General features: G+C 37.3%; 3 protein-coding genes across 4 annotated transcripts; 2 read left to right on the top strand and 1 right to left on the bottom strand.

Annotated features, from left to right (window-relative positions):
- Nucleotides 1-238: 238 nt before the first annotated feature.
- On the top strand, nucleotides 239-5706 carry LOC107805913 (alkaline/neutral invertase A, mitochondrial). Its single transcript, XM_075238569.1, has 6 exons — nucleotides 239-1265; nucleotides 2077-2236; nucleotides 2841-3052; nucleotides 3563-4056; nucleotides 4166-4214; nucleotides 4984-5706. The coding sequence occupies exons 1-6, from the start codon at nucleotides 549-551 to the stop codon at nucleotides 5308-5310; spliced, it is 1959 nt and encodes a 652-aa protein (XP_075094670.1). The 5' UTR covers nucleotides 239-548; the 3' UTR covers nucleotides 5311-5706.
- Nucleotides 5707-6169: 463 nt separating this feature from the next.
- Nucleotides 6170-9113, top strand: LOC107805917 (putative pentatricopeptide repeat-containing protein At1g56570). The gene is made up of 2 exons (XM_016630020.2): nucleotides 6170-7188; nucleotides 7555-9113. The coding sequence occupies exons 1-2, from the start codon at nucleotides 6574-6576 to the stop codon at nucleotides 8770-8772; spliced, it is 1833 nt and encodes a 610-aa protein (XP_016485506.1). The 5' UTR covers nucleotides 6170-6573; the 3' UTR covers nucleotides 8773-9113.
- Nucleotides 9114-9700: 587 nt separating this feature from the next.
- On the bottom strand, nucleotides 9701-13857 carry LOC107805918 (pentatricopeptide repeat-containing protein At3g62890-like). 2 transcript variants are annotated; one of them, XM_075238567.1, is made up of 4 exons: nucleotides 11038-13857; nucleotides 10839-10936; nucleotides 10601-10744; nucleotides 9701-10282 (listed from the first exon to the last, which is right to left on the bottom strand). In XM_075238567.1, the coding sequence occupies exon 1, from the start codon at nucleotides 13632-13634 to the stop codon at nucleotides 11247-11249; it is 2388 nt and encodes a 795-aa protein (XP_075094668.1). In that variant the 5' UTR covers nucleotides 13635-13857; the 3' UTR covers nucleotides 9701-10282; nucleotides 10601-10744; nucleotides 10839-10936; nucleotides 11038-11246. The 2 variants fall into 2 exon arrangements, with proteins under 2 accessions (XP_075094668.1, XP_075094667.1); XM_075238566.1 differs by having other exon boundaries at nucleotides 10601-10727.
- Between the last annotated feature and the right edge of the window lie 1685 nt (nucleotides 13858-15542).

Genomic DNA, 15542 nt, shown 5'->3' with positions numbered 1-15542 from the left:
TTCACCTTATTATTGCTATTATCTATACAACATGCACCAAAAAATTAAACAATCTTAGGCATTATTGCATTTCATAAAGAATGACTCTTTTTCTCGTATGAACAATAATAATATAACCCGTATAATTTTACAATTATGATCTGGTAAAGGTACGTGTAACCCGAGGTTTTCTCGTACAAACAGAAATATTTTTTTTTCTTTTGTTCTATATGTTGCTTTTTAAAACCGTTTTTCTAGTGGACGAAAACGAAAAATAGAAAATATCAGTTCTTCCGTCACAAGGCAGGCGTCTGTCTATAAATATCGCTGTGCATCAGAATCAGAAATAGCCATTCCCACTTTCCATAGATCTTCAAGCTTCACAAACTAATTATTGCATTTACCTATTTTTCTGTTTTATCTTGTCCCAAAATTTTCTCATTTCCCTATATGTGTGCAGATCCAAATATTACTATTCATCACAAGAATCTATTCATCCCACATTCCATTACATCCTCAACAAACTTTTTACCTACTTTTTATTTACCAAATTTTGGATAATTTTTGCTATGAAATCAATGAATTTGATAACTATGAAGCCTTGTTGTCGAATTCTAATCGCAAGTAAGAGCAATTCCTTTCTGGGTCTTCCATTCAAGGAGGCCAGCACAAATTTGTCGAATTTTCGTTTGAATTTGAGGCAAAAATCTGATTTTGACAGCTACCCACGTCGAATTATCAATCGGACCCAGAAGCTATATTGTGTCCCAAATTTAAGTTGGGGTCAATCTAGGGTTTTCTCGAGCCCTATTGGTAGAGGTCTCCATGTTATTGCTAGTGTTGCATCTGACTTTAGGAATTATTCAACTTCTGTTGAAACTCGTGTTAATGACAAGAACTTTGAGAGGATTTATGTGCAAGGAGGTTTGAATGTGAAGCCATTGGTAGCGGAAAAGATTGATTTAGATGAACATGCTGCTGGAGCTGGTGGTGAACATGTGAAAAATGATGAGAGCTTGAAAGAGGAGGGCGAGGGGCAAGTGGAGGTTCGGGGCGGGGAGGAGTCAGAGGCGGTGAAAGAGGCATGGAAGTTGTTGGAGAATGCTGTGGTTACATATTGTGGGAGCCCTATAGGGACTCTTGCTGCTAATGATCCTAATGATAAGTTGCCATTGAATTATGATCAAGTCTTTATTAGGGATTTTATCCCATCTGCCCTTGCTTTTTTGCTCAAGGGGGATAAAGACATTGTTAAGAATTTCCTACTTCACACCCTGCAACTGCAGGTAATCTTTGCTTTTAAGTATTTCGCAATATCATTTGCTTTGAAAATTTATTGCTTGTGGTCTTATGATTGCCTTTTGTCTGTCTGAAAAATGAGCTGCTTCTACCAATTGGAATGTTAAATTTTTAATGATGGAAACATTTTGCAAATGGCTTCATTTGGAAAAATAGAATGCCTATTGGATAGGCTAGTTGTGGTAGCTTTAGATTCACATAATTGTGGTTGCTTAAAACGCCTTTGCCTACTTCCAAGAATAAAACACAAGAAAGGTCTCACCTGCACCAGTGGTATTTAATTAGTACTTAGAAATGATAATGCTTTCTGTTTTTTTGGAGAGAGGGTTGGGAGCCTGGCTGAACTTTTTTTTTTTTTCCAAATACTCAATGCAATTGTGAGCTAGGGACCAGATAGGATTTGCTTTTCTGATATTTTTCTATGACTCCTTATTTGGTGGAGAATTGATCTTTTAGGAAGGAGTCTCATGATTATTTTTATGTCCTTCATTTGGTAGCGTCAGCATGAGATGATAACCTTTTTCTTGACTTCTTAGAGACAGGTCCTTTTTAAGCCTCCAAAGAAATTAGTTTCTTAGATTGTTGTTATTCAATCGCATGATTAACTACATACTTTCATAATGAGATCTTTCGATGATGCATTCATCTTTAGATTTAGTCAAAAACAAATGATTGAAGAAACTTTGTTTGGTTGCATTCATGTTTTTCCTTCTTACTTTCTGTGTGTATTAATAGATCTTGGTCTAGGTTATTGATTTACCGTAAAATAATTGACTGCTGTCGGTTTCTGTAATCTAGAGTTGGGAGAAAACTGTGGACTGTTACAGTCCAGGGCAAGGGTTGATGCCTGCAAGTTTTAAAGTTAGAACAGTGCCCCTTGATGATAACAAATATGAAGAAGTTCTAGACCCAGATTTTGGGGAGTCAGCTATTGGCCGCGTAGCACCTGTTGATTCAGGTAAGTGTTTATTTTTGTTTAATACTAAGTCCCTTAATTGCTGGTTATTCAGGGGAGAATTCAAACTTATTGTTTATTAACCAGTGATCGAACATTTGGGAACTGTTAATTACTTTTTGATCAGTTGAAGAAAAAGTAGCCTTAACAAGAGGAAAACTTTTCTCACATTTTCGCTTACCATAGAAAATACGTACAACTTTTTCCAATTAGACCAATATACTGTTCTGTTTGTACATATTTACAAAAATGGAAAGTGGATGCCAATATGGACTGGACCAAAATAGTAAATTGTTCGTTGAATGTAAGAAGAGAGTATTAATTCTTACCTTTCTTAAAAGAAAATGTAAGAAGATAGTATCTAGATTCTATTCACCATAGGTGTTTATCACTAGTGAAGAGGAAGTATTTCACGGTTATAGTAAATTGTTTTATTTCCTTTTAGACATCCTCTAGAAAAACTAAATGCTCAAAGAATATCAAGAGAGGAGTGTAAGGGAAGAAATGCATCAGTAAAGGGACCAGCTCAGAAGTTTTGTCACTTTATTTCACTTTATTTCCATCCGGTAAATGGACATTGAAAGATCTAAAATTGTGACTTTTTCAGGCTTGTGGTGGATTATCTTGTTGAGAGCTTATGGGAAGATCACCGGTGATTATGGATTACAAGAAAGAGTGGATGTACAGACTGGCATAAAGCTGATATTGAACCTGTGTCTGTCTGATGGTTTTGATATGTTCCCTTCTTTGCTAGTCACTGATGGTTCCTGCATGATAGATAGGCGTATGGGTATTCATGGACATCCGCTTGAGATTCAAGTAAGTTGAATTTGCTAAAATTTTCTTTGAAATTCTTCTTTGAATGTTACAAGTGGCAGTCAGTTCCTTTTTTTAGTTTAATATACATTTCAAGTTCATCTTGTGAGTCTTTCCTTAACCTGGTATGCTGACATTGGTGAATACTTTTATGATAGAAGCTGCTTACGGTAGGATATTACAGTGAATTAGATTGGTTATAGATGAGGTCTATGAACTTTTGGAGGGATACTTGGAACTTGATCTGTCCTTAATTTACATTGTAGAGAGGATGACATAAGCTTAATATTTTTACTTTATATTGAGAAGTGTAGGATTACTAGTGCAAAGGACCCTCCACCTGCAGCAATGAGGTTAGAGGTTTAGGGGAGTGGCTTTACCAAATCACAGATAATAATTTATTCTATATATTTGTGTTGCACATGTTAAGGAAGTGATCTGAGATGCTATCGTTGTTTCCTTCTGTGATTCTCTCTTTGATCTTTTCTGGGCTTGACATGTTTGATGTTGCAGGCTTTATTTTACTCAGCACTTAGGTGTTCCCGCGAGATGCTTTCTCTGGATGAAGGATCCAAGAATTTGGTGAATGCCATAAACAACCGACTTAGTGCATTGTCATTTCACATTAGAGAATATTATTGGGTTGATATGAAGAAGATCAATGAAATATACCGATATAAGACAGAGGAGTATTCCACTGACGCCACTAACAAATTTAACATCTACCCTGAACAAATCCCTCATTGGTTGATGGACTGGATCCCTGAGGAAGGTGGTTATCTTATTGGCAATTTACAGCCTGCCCACATGGACTTTAGATTCTTCACACTTGGAAATCTGTGGTCCATTGTGTCATCTTTGGGTACCCCAAAACAGAATGAGGCGATCCTGAATCTGATTGAAGCAAAATGGGACGATATTGTGGGTTCCATGCCCCTTAAAATATGTTACCCTGCTCTGGAGAATGAAGAGTGGCGTATAATCACTGGTAGTGACCCTAAGAACACGTGAGTTTTCCATAAATCTCTCTCTATCTATATATGTGTGTGTGTGTGTTTCTCTGTGTGTGTATGTGTTATCTACGGGTTACTAAGCTGTCCAGTTTGACTGTTGCAGACCTTGGTCATATCATAATGGGGGTTCTTGGCCAACTCTTCTCTGGCAGGTAAGGCCACATCCTGTACTTTTGGTCGATTGATGGTTTTCTCTTCCTTAATGATCCTTCTTTCTTCCCGACATCAGAATTTGAAATGATTTTATGTATTATATTCAATCAATTTGACAAGTTTCTTTGGATACAAGTTCCACTGACGTCACTTGGCTCACTTGGCTGCTTTCCCTGAAATATTGTGATTATACCCCTCCCCCCCAAAAAAAAGAAGGAACTGTGACTGTAGTGCATTATTAGTTTATCTCTTTCTGCATGTATTTATTTTGTCTTTGGAGGCTGAGCAATATTTCAATAACCGTTATACATGTTTTTTATCTTTTAGTTAAAATTGCGGTGTCCTGGATAAATTGGTAAGTAAAACAGTGATCTTAGTGTTTGTCCAGTAAATTGAACCACTGAATTATATAGAAAGCCCAAAATTTCCATAACACAGACTGAAGAACCAGATTATATTTATTGAAAGAAAAGAAAGACCCAGATTAAGAGTTTTCTATCCCTCCTTTTGATTTAATTAAAGATGATGTAGCCGCTGAATGCTGAATTTAAAATGACTGAAATCTATAACGATTATTCGTAAATGCATGTGGGACTAGTGCAGAATTCCATAATGCTTTACCCGTTAATTTTCTCCTTACGGTACGTTGGTTTTCTTGAATTGATGCTTAAGATGATAAACTAATGTTGGCTAAAAGCTATTCTAATAAAAGTCGCTACTTGCTCTCAGCTTTACTGTTTTATGATGTTGCTCTTTCTATTCTTTCAGTTCACGCTGGCATGTATCAAGATGAATAGGACTGATCTGGCTAAGAAGGCAGTTGATTTAGCTGAGAAAAGGCTTCGGGTGGATCAGTGGCCTGAATATTACGATACAAGGTACGGCAAGTTTACGGGAAAACAAGCCCGGCTTTACCAAACGTGGACTATAGCTGGTTTTCTGACATCGAAAATGCTATTGGAAAATCCAGAGATGGCTTCATTGCTATTCTGGGAAGAAGATTATGATCTTCTTGAGATTTGTGTTTGTGCTCTTAAGAAATCTGGAAGGAAAAAGTGCTCACGCGGTGCTGCCAAGTCTCAGATCCTTGTATGAGTTAACCATCATTCTTTCAGAGGTTAACACATTCTACATGTACAGGAAATATAGTTAGGATTAGGGTATCACACCCCTTGGGTGCAGTTCTTCTCCGGACCCGGACCCTGCGTGAATGCGGGATACTTCGTGCACCGGTCTGCCCTTTTAAGGGTATGTCTAGAGGGTTTTTCAACCTCAAGACTTATACAGCAGGATGTTTTATTTTTTCACACAGCATTATGGAATTACCATTGATTTGTAAGCCAGTTTATTGTAATAGTTATCAACTTAGGAAATGAAACCAAATTTCCTTTAAGGCCTTCATAACAGGCATCTGCCGGAATTAATCTGTATATATACTATACAATGCAATGATGATTATGGGAGTGAATTATTATCTTTTGTCTTTATGAATGATATTTGGTCACTTTTTTTTTGCTTTATACGAGGGGTCTGGTCTTAACTCTTAATAGTAGCTTATTATTTATCTTTAGTATGTATGGTTATAATGTGGTTCGATGTTGGGAGTAAAACAAAGACGACTACATTGACGTCTAATGTAAATGGGTGGAAAAATAAAAAAGAGAGTTTGCATTTTACAGCCCTGATTTGTTTTTGTGATTTGAATCATATCTTAATATTTTTAATAATTTACACTCTAATCTCTTTATTTCCTTACAAAATAATAAAATCATTCTTTATCTCAAGAAAATATGAAGAAATGAAAGATATGCTGCAAATGAAAAAGAGGTCAAGTGTTAAACAAGTAGCGTGCTAATTATAATTAATTTTCAAATTAGCATCCACCTCACTATCTTTCGACAAAAGTCACAAAATTAACTCTTGTCATTTTAAAATCACTGAACTTAGAATTGATTACTTAAAACTTAAAATCAATCTAATCCGAAAATCCATCAACTCTCATAGGAAGCCAAGTAGGCATGCCAAATAATCTAAAATATCGAGGTAAGAACTTATCTGTCAAATTTATTTTCTTAGCAACTAGTCATAAATTCATTAGCATTTGAAAAATTAACTCTGCTGATCACTAATTTGAATAAATAATCAAAACAAGAGAAGGAAAAAGAGGAAGGGAAAAAAAAAGGAGTTCTTGGGACCCGGTGAAGGAGAGAATACCAGTTGCGACTGGAACAAATGAATCTTCAAAACAAATCTCTATACATTTTTGCATAATGAATCAAAGATTCCTACCTTCTTTAATATTAGGCACATTCATTAAACCGATTTGTTTAGTTTTAAGTTTATGTTTCAGTTTAAGCAATGAATGCAAGAAAACTAGTGTCCCAAACTCATTATACTCAAATTCCTCAAACTATCCGAAACTCTCTTCTCTGTGCTGGAATCTGCCCGCCCTATTCAAACTCACCATTTTTACCAAAGCCTCCTTCTATCTTAGCCACTGGCCTTCTCAAATTGTATTTTGAAAGGGGTCTCGTTAGAGAAGCACGTACACTGTTCGATGAAATGCCCGAAAGAGACGTTGTTGCTTGGACGACCATGATTTCTGGGTACACTTCATGTAATCACCATGCACGTGCTTGGGTGGTTTTCTGTGAGATGATGAGGTATACGGATGTGCGCCCCAATGAGTTCACCTTTTCTAGCACGTTGAAGGCTTGTAAAGGGATCAATTCGTCCTCTCGTGGAGCTTTGATTCATGGTTTGGTTCTTAAGCAAGGCATGAGTGTAAGTATTTATGTTGCGAATGCGCTCTTGGATGTCTATGCTACGTGTTGTGTTAATATGGATGAAGCATCTGCGGTTTTTCATGAAATTAGAGTGAAAAATGATGTGTCTTGGACTACCTTAATCGCGGGATATACTCATCGTGGTGACGGCAATATGGGGCTTAAAGTTTTTAGAAGAATGTTACTGGTACGTATTTAGATATTTTCTTGTAAAAGGCCAGTTAATGCGCATACGAAATGGTGTTTATTTGTTATCGCTTGAAAGCTAGACTGTATCATATTCAATGAAGTGCTACTTGCAGCAAGTCCTTTGTGACTCGAAAATGTAGTGGATCTAGTACTGCATGTAGTTTAATTTGAAAGCTACTTCAAGTTTGAATAAGCGATACTCAAAAACATGTAAATCATTGCTTGGACTGTATGTACGTTTTGTTGCATGATCAGTGAAAGCCTTACCTAGTTGCTTCAATAAAAATAAGTTGCTAACATAATACAAATGGAAATTTTGATTCTAACCTTTCATGCTTTTTTTTGTGTGTGTTTGGATGGACAGGAAGAGGGTGAATCAAACCCATTTAGCTTTTCAATTGCAGTTAGAGCTTGTGCCTCGGTCCATTCATGTATATACGGGAAGCAACTTCATGCTGCAATCATCAAGCATGGCTTGGACTTTAATCTACCCGTAATGAATTCTATTTTAGATATGTATTGTAGGTCTAGCAGCTTAACTGATGCAAAGCAATGCTTCCGTGAAATGACTCAAAGGGATTCAATTACGTGGAACACTTTGATTGCTGGGTACGAGAAGTCTGATCCATATGAGTCTATCAGCATATACTCGAGTATGGAGTCTGAAGGTCTTAGCCCCAACTGCTTCACATTTTCCAGCGTTGTAGCAGCTGTGGCCAATTTGGCAGTTTTGAGTTGTGGAGAGCAGATTCATGGAAGAATCATAAAGAGAGGCCTTGGCGGGAACTTGGAGTTGGACAATGCCTTAATAGATATGTATGCAAAGTCTGGAAACATTGCAAGTGCACGTAGAATTTTTGATGAAATGCCCAAGAAAAATCTGGTTTCATGGACCTCAATGATGATTGGTTATGGAAACCATGGTTACGGAAATGAAGCTGTTGACTTTTTTGAAGAGATGGTTAAATTTAGAGTCAGGCCAGATAGAATAGCTTTTGTGGCAGTTTTAAATGCATGTAGCCATGCTGGGCTTGTAGATAAAGGTTTAAGGTATTTTATCTCAATGGTTGGTGATTACAACATAGCTCCAGATCAGGAGATTTTTGGGTGTTTAGTAGATTTGCTAGGACGTGCTGGAAGAGTTGAGGAGGCTTTTAAGTTGATAGAGAGTATGCCATTTGATCCTGATGAATCTGTTTGGGGAGCATTCCTGGGAGCATGTAAAGCACACAATCTTCCAGATTTGGGCAAACTGGCCATGAAAAAGGTGTTGGCTTTTAAGCCGAAAATTGCAGGAACCTATGTGATTTTGTCAAATATCTATGCAGCTGACGGTAAATGGGGTGACTCTGCGAAAATGAGGAAGTTGATGAGAAGGGTGGCTACTAAGAAAGAGGCTGGGAGAAGTTCAGTAGAGATAAAGAATCAGAACTATAGTTTTGTTGCTGGAGATAAGATGGGTTCACATATGGACTGCGTTTATGAAGTTGTAAATATCCTGGTTGAACACATGAGCGGCGTACGATATATTCCTGATTTTGACTTCTTTATACATGATTTTGAAGATGAACTTGAAAAGTAACCGCACTGAGGTTCAACGGGACTTCATTGTTGTATCTGTTAATGTATTTATTCTTTGGGGGCAGTGGAATTCAGTTAGATGCAAAGTAAGATAGATTCGTTTTTCCCGGAAGGCACATCACATTTTGTGCAAGAAGAGATTTTTTAAGAAAGTTGAGGAAGGGAGGATAACCAATCCCCTTTGTTCAATAGTTAATACTCTGAGAGAAGGAACTAGCAAACGATTGTATACTCGTGTAATTTACATAAAATATCACCCCTTCTGTATTTTCAAGATAATGAACTGACTTTTGAGTCGAATGCATTGGCCTGATGCAATATATTGGAAGTTTAGAAAAAGCACGATCTTGATTATACCCAACTTGGAGTCTAGTGGATTTTCAGTCTTCTAAAATGCTCTTGGAACCAGCGAGGGCACATTGTTATCATGGGAAGAACCCTGTGATCTTCTTGAAATTCATTTCTGTGCTCTTTACCTTGTCTGGAAGGAAAAATAGCTCAGTACCAAACATGACTAGAGTGGATATGATACAAGACATTTTCGTGGGAAAGTAAGCTCGATTGCACAAGTAAATCCAGTAGATCTTCTGACTTATAAAAGGCTCTTGGAAGATCCAGCGATGAGTACATTGTTATTGTGGGAAGAACAATATGATCCTTTAGAGGCTTGTCTTCGCTCTCTTTGAGATTTCTGGAAGGAAAAATTGCTCAAGTGGTTGCTAAGTCTCAGATTCGTTTACTAAATGACCGTTCTTTAGGAGGTGAAACACATTCTACTTACATGTCAAACTGGTTAAGATTGGTTAAATATTTGTCTGGAGGGTATTGTCGAATTTCTATTGTTTGAGCTAGTCAGTTGCAATAGCTCATTGACTTGGGGGAAAATGTTGTAACGTCATGCACGACATAATTTCAAGCACCAGTGAACGTAGTAATAAAATGTGGCTGATCCCAGATTGGTGCCCACTGGTGACAGTCATTGTGAAATCAGAGGCTGCGCTGAAACAACAAATGCAGAACAGATGATTCTATGCTAGATAGCTAGTGCTCAAGCGGAGTTAACAGAGATTTGGTTGATTAAGCAGGCAGATACGTACTATTTGACCGCCATTCTCCAAATTAATAGAATACATCATATCACTACAAAAATGGAGCAAATATCAAAATTACAAGCCTACGGCCATGGAAAACCTTCGTGTTGCTTTGCCGATGAGATGCTACTTTATCTAGAACACAAGTTGTGGTTCTGAGTTTAAGAATATCATGGTACATGGCAGTATTACAAGATTGCTGGTACATTGGGTCCATATTTCTCCACCAAGAGCCCCAACCCATTTGCTTCCCCCATATAGCATAAATTTCTTCGCTGATTCATCAACCACTACAAAAATTCTTCAACGTACTGCAAGAATAGCACAGAGATGTCACCCTAATTCTGTATGCTGAATATATGAACTGCCTCTGGTTGTCTCTCCCATCGTGTCTAAGGAAATATTCCTTTTGTCAATCAACTGTAAAGATACCAGGAAAACAAAAAGGGTCAATTCTTTTCTGTTACTGACAACCTTAAATTGTTAGTTGCACCAAAAATTGCACCGCAAGAACTATATGAGTGGAAGGCGGAAAAGTTACTCCTGGTTCAAGAACTTGAGTAACCAAAAAGAACTTGCGTTATTATATAAAACAGACTACTTACCCCAACTCTTCTGTGAAGGAAGTGCTAGTAAATTATGCTAGCATTGATTATCCAAAATTGATATAGACATGTATATAGTAATGTTGTATAGGTTTAAAACCAATACAGCAGTAACATCCAAAATCTTATTAACCTGTTCAGCTTCAATAGATGTTCAAGAACGAGGTAGATGCTGATTAAATACGTAGAGAAGCTCCTCCTAGAGCCTGTAATGGCTAAGCTCCCAATGCGCTCAGGGTGGCAGCCTTTGGAACCTACATCTGAATTGGTGCCAAATCTGAGTTCGAGTGCATAATTAGATACTTCAGACTTAATTCAACTACTGCAATGCAAGCAGTTGTGACTACAACATAGCAACAATGTACAAATACCTGGTAGACTGAGTGACCAAAAATTTCAATTTTGACTACGAGCTCCTTCTGTGCTACAGATCAAAATGCAGTCAACAAAGATGTTCAAGGAGCACAATCTGAAATATGTGAAGGAGATCTTGATAAGAGATGACAAGAACTCGAGCAGAGTGAAAAACTTAAGAAGCTTTAAATCCAAAAGTAGCATCAGAGCACTTGCCTTACTGTCCATATCCATGCTAAAAGTCAGTTTGCCCAGAATGTAGATTGAAATGCAATGCATGTATTCCCATTTGGGAGACGATGGCCTAATTGGAGCCTCACACAGTTCATACATGAACGGCAGCCAGTTAATGTTGCAAAGGAAGATTTAGGCATTCAAGTTGAACAACCTCCATAGTTCCTTATGGCCCAACAACCGAGTATTAGTTACCAAAATTCCTTACAGGAACAAGACCCATCCTTAAAATGGTGAAAGCGATGCCGATCCCTAACCACAATTTCGCGATTAAAAGCTTTTGATATTAGCTTTGCTGCCGTATGACAATCATTACATATTCGTAAGTTCTTTATAATTCTTATTGGAGTTGGAGGAGTGATAGAAATGAGCCCATAAGCAATTGCTAGCTTTTCACTATGTCTAAACAGGGTACTTTCTTTTTCTTCCTCATCAATATCAAGTAAAACCTCATCTGTGCCTGGAGCATAGCCCATTACTTTCAACCGATTTTCCATTTCAGCCAACATTGTTTCGATTTCATTCATCTGCGGATGAGACTTGTCCCCTGCCAAGAATTCATGAACAGCACCATTTGCTTCAATCATACTGCAGCCGGGAACTTTAACGACTCCCTGCCGCGTCATTGCTCCTCTAATATCCAGAACACTATCCCAATTACCTTTTGAGGCAAATATGTTGGACAATAACACATGAAACCCATCATGATCTGGCTGAAGTTCAATGAGCTTCCTTCCAACCCTCTCCCCCATTTCACTATTACCGTGTTTTCTGCAAGCTCCAAGAAGAGCACCCCAAGTGGCAACATCAGGAGCCATAGGCATACTGTCAATAAGCGTCTCAGCTTCTTTCAACAACCCTGCACGTCCAAGTAGATCAACCATGCATCCGTAGTGCTTGATATTAGGTTCAACATTGTAATATCTGGTCATACTATCAAAGTAGGAACGGCCCTCATCTACTAGGCCCATATGTCGACAGGCACCAAGAACTGCCACGAAAGTAACCTCATTAGGGGTTACACCACATTCCTTCATTTCCTGAAATATTGCTAGTGACTTTTCCACCTGCCCATTCATGGCCAACCCAAGAATTAAAGCATTCCAAGAAGAAACCCCTTTTTCTTCCATTCCATTGAAGACTTCCAATGCATTCTCCACACAACCACATTTCAAGTACATGTCAGTAAGAGTTGTACCGAGAATGATATTCACTTTGAGCCCCTTTTTTCTTATGTAAGCATGGATCCATTTTCCTTGATCAAGGGCAGACAAATGGGTGCAAGCCGAAAGAACACTAACCAAAGTAGTTTCGTCGGGCTTATTGTCCTCATGCAGCATCTCCTGAAACAGGGCTAAAGTTTCCGAGAAATTATCATGTTGCGCATAACCAGATATCATTGTAGTCCATGACACAACATCCTTCTCAGGCATGGAATTGAATAATTCTCTAGCCTTCTCCACACAACCACATTTCAAGTGGCCAGAGATCATTGAGTTCCAAGATATCTGGTCCAAATGACTACTCGTATCAAACAATCTTTGTGCAGCCATTACATCTCCACAGGTGGAGTACATATGAATGAAAGCATTTTGAAGGTTGACATGAGATTCAAAACCAACTCTGATAACCAATCCATGTATTGATTCTCCTGTCTGAACAACCAACAAGTGTGCACATGCAGATAGCACACTTATCACAACAACCTCATCTATGGAAATGCCATTAGCACACATTTGCATAAATAAATCCAAAGCTTGTTTGTACATCCCATGTTGCTCATAGCAAGAAATCAAAGCAGTCCAAGAAACCACATCTTTTTCCTTCATCTTATTGAATAATTGACAAGCCTCGGTCATCCAACCAGATCTACCCAAGAGTACAATCATAGAATTGGATGCAATAACATTCTTCATAGGCATCTTATCAAAAATTACTGTTGCCTCTTCAACTTTTCCAACCTGTACATAACCTGCCAGTATCGAATTCCACGAGACCAAGTCCAGCACAGGACTTTCATCAAACAGCTTTCTTGCATCAATCATGTTTTCGCAAACAGCATACATGTTAATCAAAGTGTTATTGACATAAACATCCGATCTGTATCCCGTTTTAATAACATGATTATGAAACTCTTTTCCTTCTATTTCCGATAATCTAACTGTGCTGGCTTGAACCAGAAGAGGAAACGTATAATTATCAATACATACATTATTCTTCAACATTGATTTATACAAAAAGATTGTATTTTGAGGCTGGTTTTGCTGTAAATAAGCTCTCATCATGGTATTACAAATAAAACCATTTGGGTTTTCGATGTAATCAAAGATTTTATGAGAGTAATTAACGTGAATGAAAAGGGAGTCAGTAGAAAATTTGAGAATCCTGCTTGCAGCATATGTATCTTTGATGAACCCAGTGGAGATCATCTGAGAAAGAATTTTCCCAAAATGCTTGAAAGTTCGGCATTTTAGCAGAAGATCCTCCAATATTGAGAGGTTTATGGTTGTTTTTGAGGTGGGTTTTTGAACAGGATTTGACTTGAAGGGTGAAAAGGCACATACCTTTGTCAAATTCATGTACTTATGTCCTTGTTTGCAGATGTAAATAAGGTAATGAAGGAGCTAAGAGATGTCGCCGGAGCACCGGATTCCGATAATCGGGGAATTCTGTTTGTTTTTTCTGGTTTGTTTTCGCGCCTTTCTTGTTTTGTTGTTGTGGAGAAAAGGGGTTATAGTGTATTTAAATTATGCATCAGTTTTTAATGGTGATATTTCAATCCCCTCAATTTCTCCTATGTTTGAAACAAATTACACCTCAAGGTCTTTGCTCGTTTTTTCCCTCCTCCTTTTCATCATTTGAAGTTAGATAATTTATCTTTATTTAAAAGCTAATAAATATAGAATTCAAATAAATTACTAATAAATTGTTATAAAATAAAGACAGTAAAGTAAAGACAAGTATAGAGAGAAACTGATATATTATTCAAACTTAAAATTTATGTACATAATGAATTGAATTCTGAAGAAAGGAAGATGTTGTGTAAGCTGCTGCTGCAAGCTACTGTGTAAGCTGCTACTCTAAGTTGTTGTGCCAGATATAGATAATCTTCTACCATGGGCAATATTTATCCATAACGGAGTACCGAAAGGATAAGCTTCTTCAGGAGGCTTATTTCCAATAGAGTACTAAATAGATAAATATATTTACGGTGGAGTCTCATATGGATAAGCTTCTTCAGGAAGCTTATTTACAACGGAGTACTAAATGAATATTCATAATATAATATATTTATAACACTCCCCCTTGGATATTCATTAAAAGATAATGTGCCTCATTAAAACTTTACTAGGAAAAAACCCCGTGAAAAAAAATCCTAAAGAAGAAAAAAGAGTACATATATTTAGTAATACGCATTGCTAGCTGCCTCATTAAAAATCTTATAAGGAAAACCATGTGGGAAAAAAACCTTAGTAAGGAAAAAAGAGTACATCGCGTATTTTACTCCCCCTGATGAAAATCTTATTTTAAATATTTAAGTCTCCGCATTCCAATATTGTATACCATCTTCTCAAAAGTTGAAGTTGGTAAAGATTTAGTGAATAAATCTGCCGGATTGTCACTTGAACAGATTTGTTGCACATCAATGTCACCATTTTTCTGAAGATCGTGTGTGTAGAATAATTTTGGTGAAATGTGCTTCGTTCTATCTCCTTTTATAAATCCCCCCTTCAATTGGGCTATGCATGCAGCATTATCTTCGTATAAAATTGTGGGTCTTTTCTCACATTCCAAACTATATTTTTCTCGAATAAAATGAATTATTGATCTCAACCATACGCATTCCCTACTTGCTTCATGAATAGCTATTATTTCAGCATGATTTGAAGAAGTAGCAACAATAGATTATTTTGTGGAGCGTCATAATATGATAGTACCTCCACATGTAAAAACGTACCCGGCTTGAGATCTAGCTTTATGGGGATCAGATAAATAACCTGCATCTGCATAACCAACAAGATCTGCACTATCTTTGTTAGCATAAAACAAACTCATATCAAGAGTTCCCTTTAAATATCACAATATATGCTTAATCCCATTCCAATGTCTCCGTGTAGGAGAAGAACTATATCTTGCTAGTAAATTAACAGAAAATGCTATGTCAGGCCTTATAGCATTAGCAAGATACATTAGTACACCAATTGTACTGAGATAGGGTACTTCGGGACCAAGAAGTTCTTCATCCTCTTCTGGAAGTCGGAACAAATTTTTATTCACTTCAAGTGATCGAACAACCATTGGTGTACTTAATGGGTGCACTTTTTCCATGTAAAAGCGTTTTAAGGCCCTTTCTGTATAGGCAGATTGATGGATAAAGATCTCGTCTCCTAAATGTTCAATTTTCAGACCAAGACAAAGTTTTGTCTTTCCAAGATCTTTCATCTCAAATTCTTTCTTAAGATATTCAATTGCCTTTTGGAGCTCTT

The sequence above is a fragment of the Nicotiana tabacum genome, chromosome 19 (genome assembly GCF_000715075.1).
Source record: "Nicotiana tabacum cultivar K326 chromosome 19, ASM71507v2, whole genome shotgun sequence".
In the NCBI taxonomy this organism is placed as follows: Eukaryota; Viridiplantae; Streptophyta; class Magnoliopsida; order Solanales; family Solanaceae; genus Nicotiana; species Nicotiana tabacum.
The sequence above is the reverse complement of the archived record's forward strand: the minus strand, read 5'-3'. Positions and strand labels throughout refer to the sequence as shown.

Excerpts from the sequence above, each read along its gene's own strand:
- LOC107805913 (XM_075238569.1), top strand. The coding sequence starts at position 549 with ATGAAATCAATGAATTTGATAACTATGAAGCCTTGTTGTCGAATTCTA. Across the intron at positions 1,266-2,076 it reads TTCACACCCTGCAACTGCAG|AGTTGGGAGAAAACTGTGGA; the intron begins GTAATCTTTGCT and ends TCTGTAATCTAG. Across the intron at positions 4,057-4,165 it reads GGTAGTGACCCTAAGAACAC|ACCTTGGTCATATCATAATG; the intron begins GTGAGTTTTCCA and ends TGACTGTTGCAG.
- LOC107805917 (XM_016630020.2), top strand. The coding sequence starts at position 6,574 with ATGAATGCAAGAAAACTAGTGTCCCAAACTCATTATACTCAAATTCCT. Across the intron at positions 7,189-7,554 it reads TTTTTAGAAGAATGTTACTG|GAAGAGGGTGAATCAAACCC; the intron begins GTACGTATTTAG and ends TTGGATGGACAG.
- LOC107805918 (XM_075238567.1), bottom strand. The coding sequence starts at position 13,634 with ATGAATTTGACAAAGGTATGTGCCTTTTCACCCTTCAAGTCAAATCCT.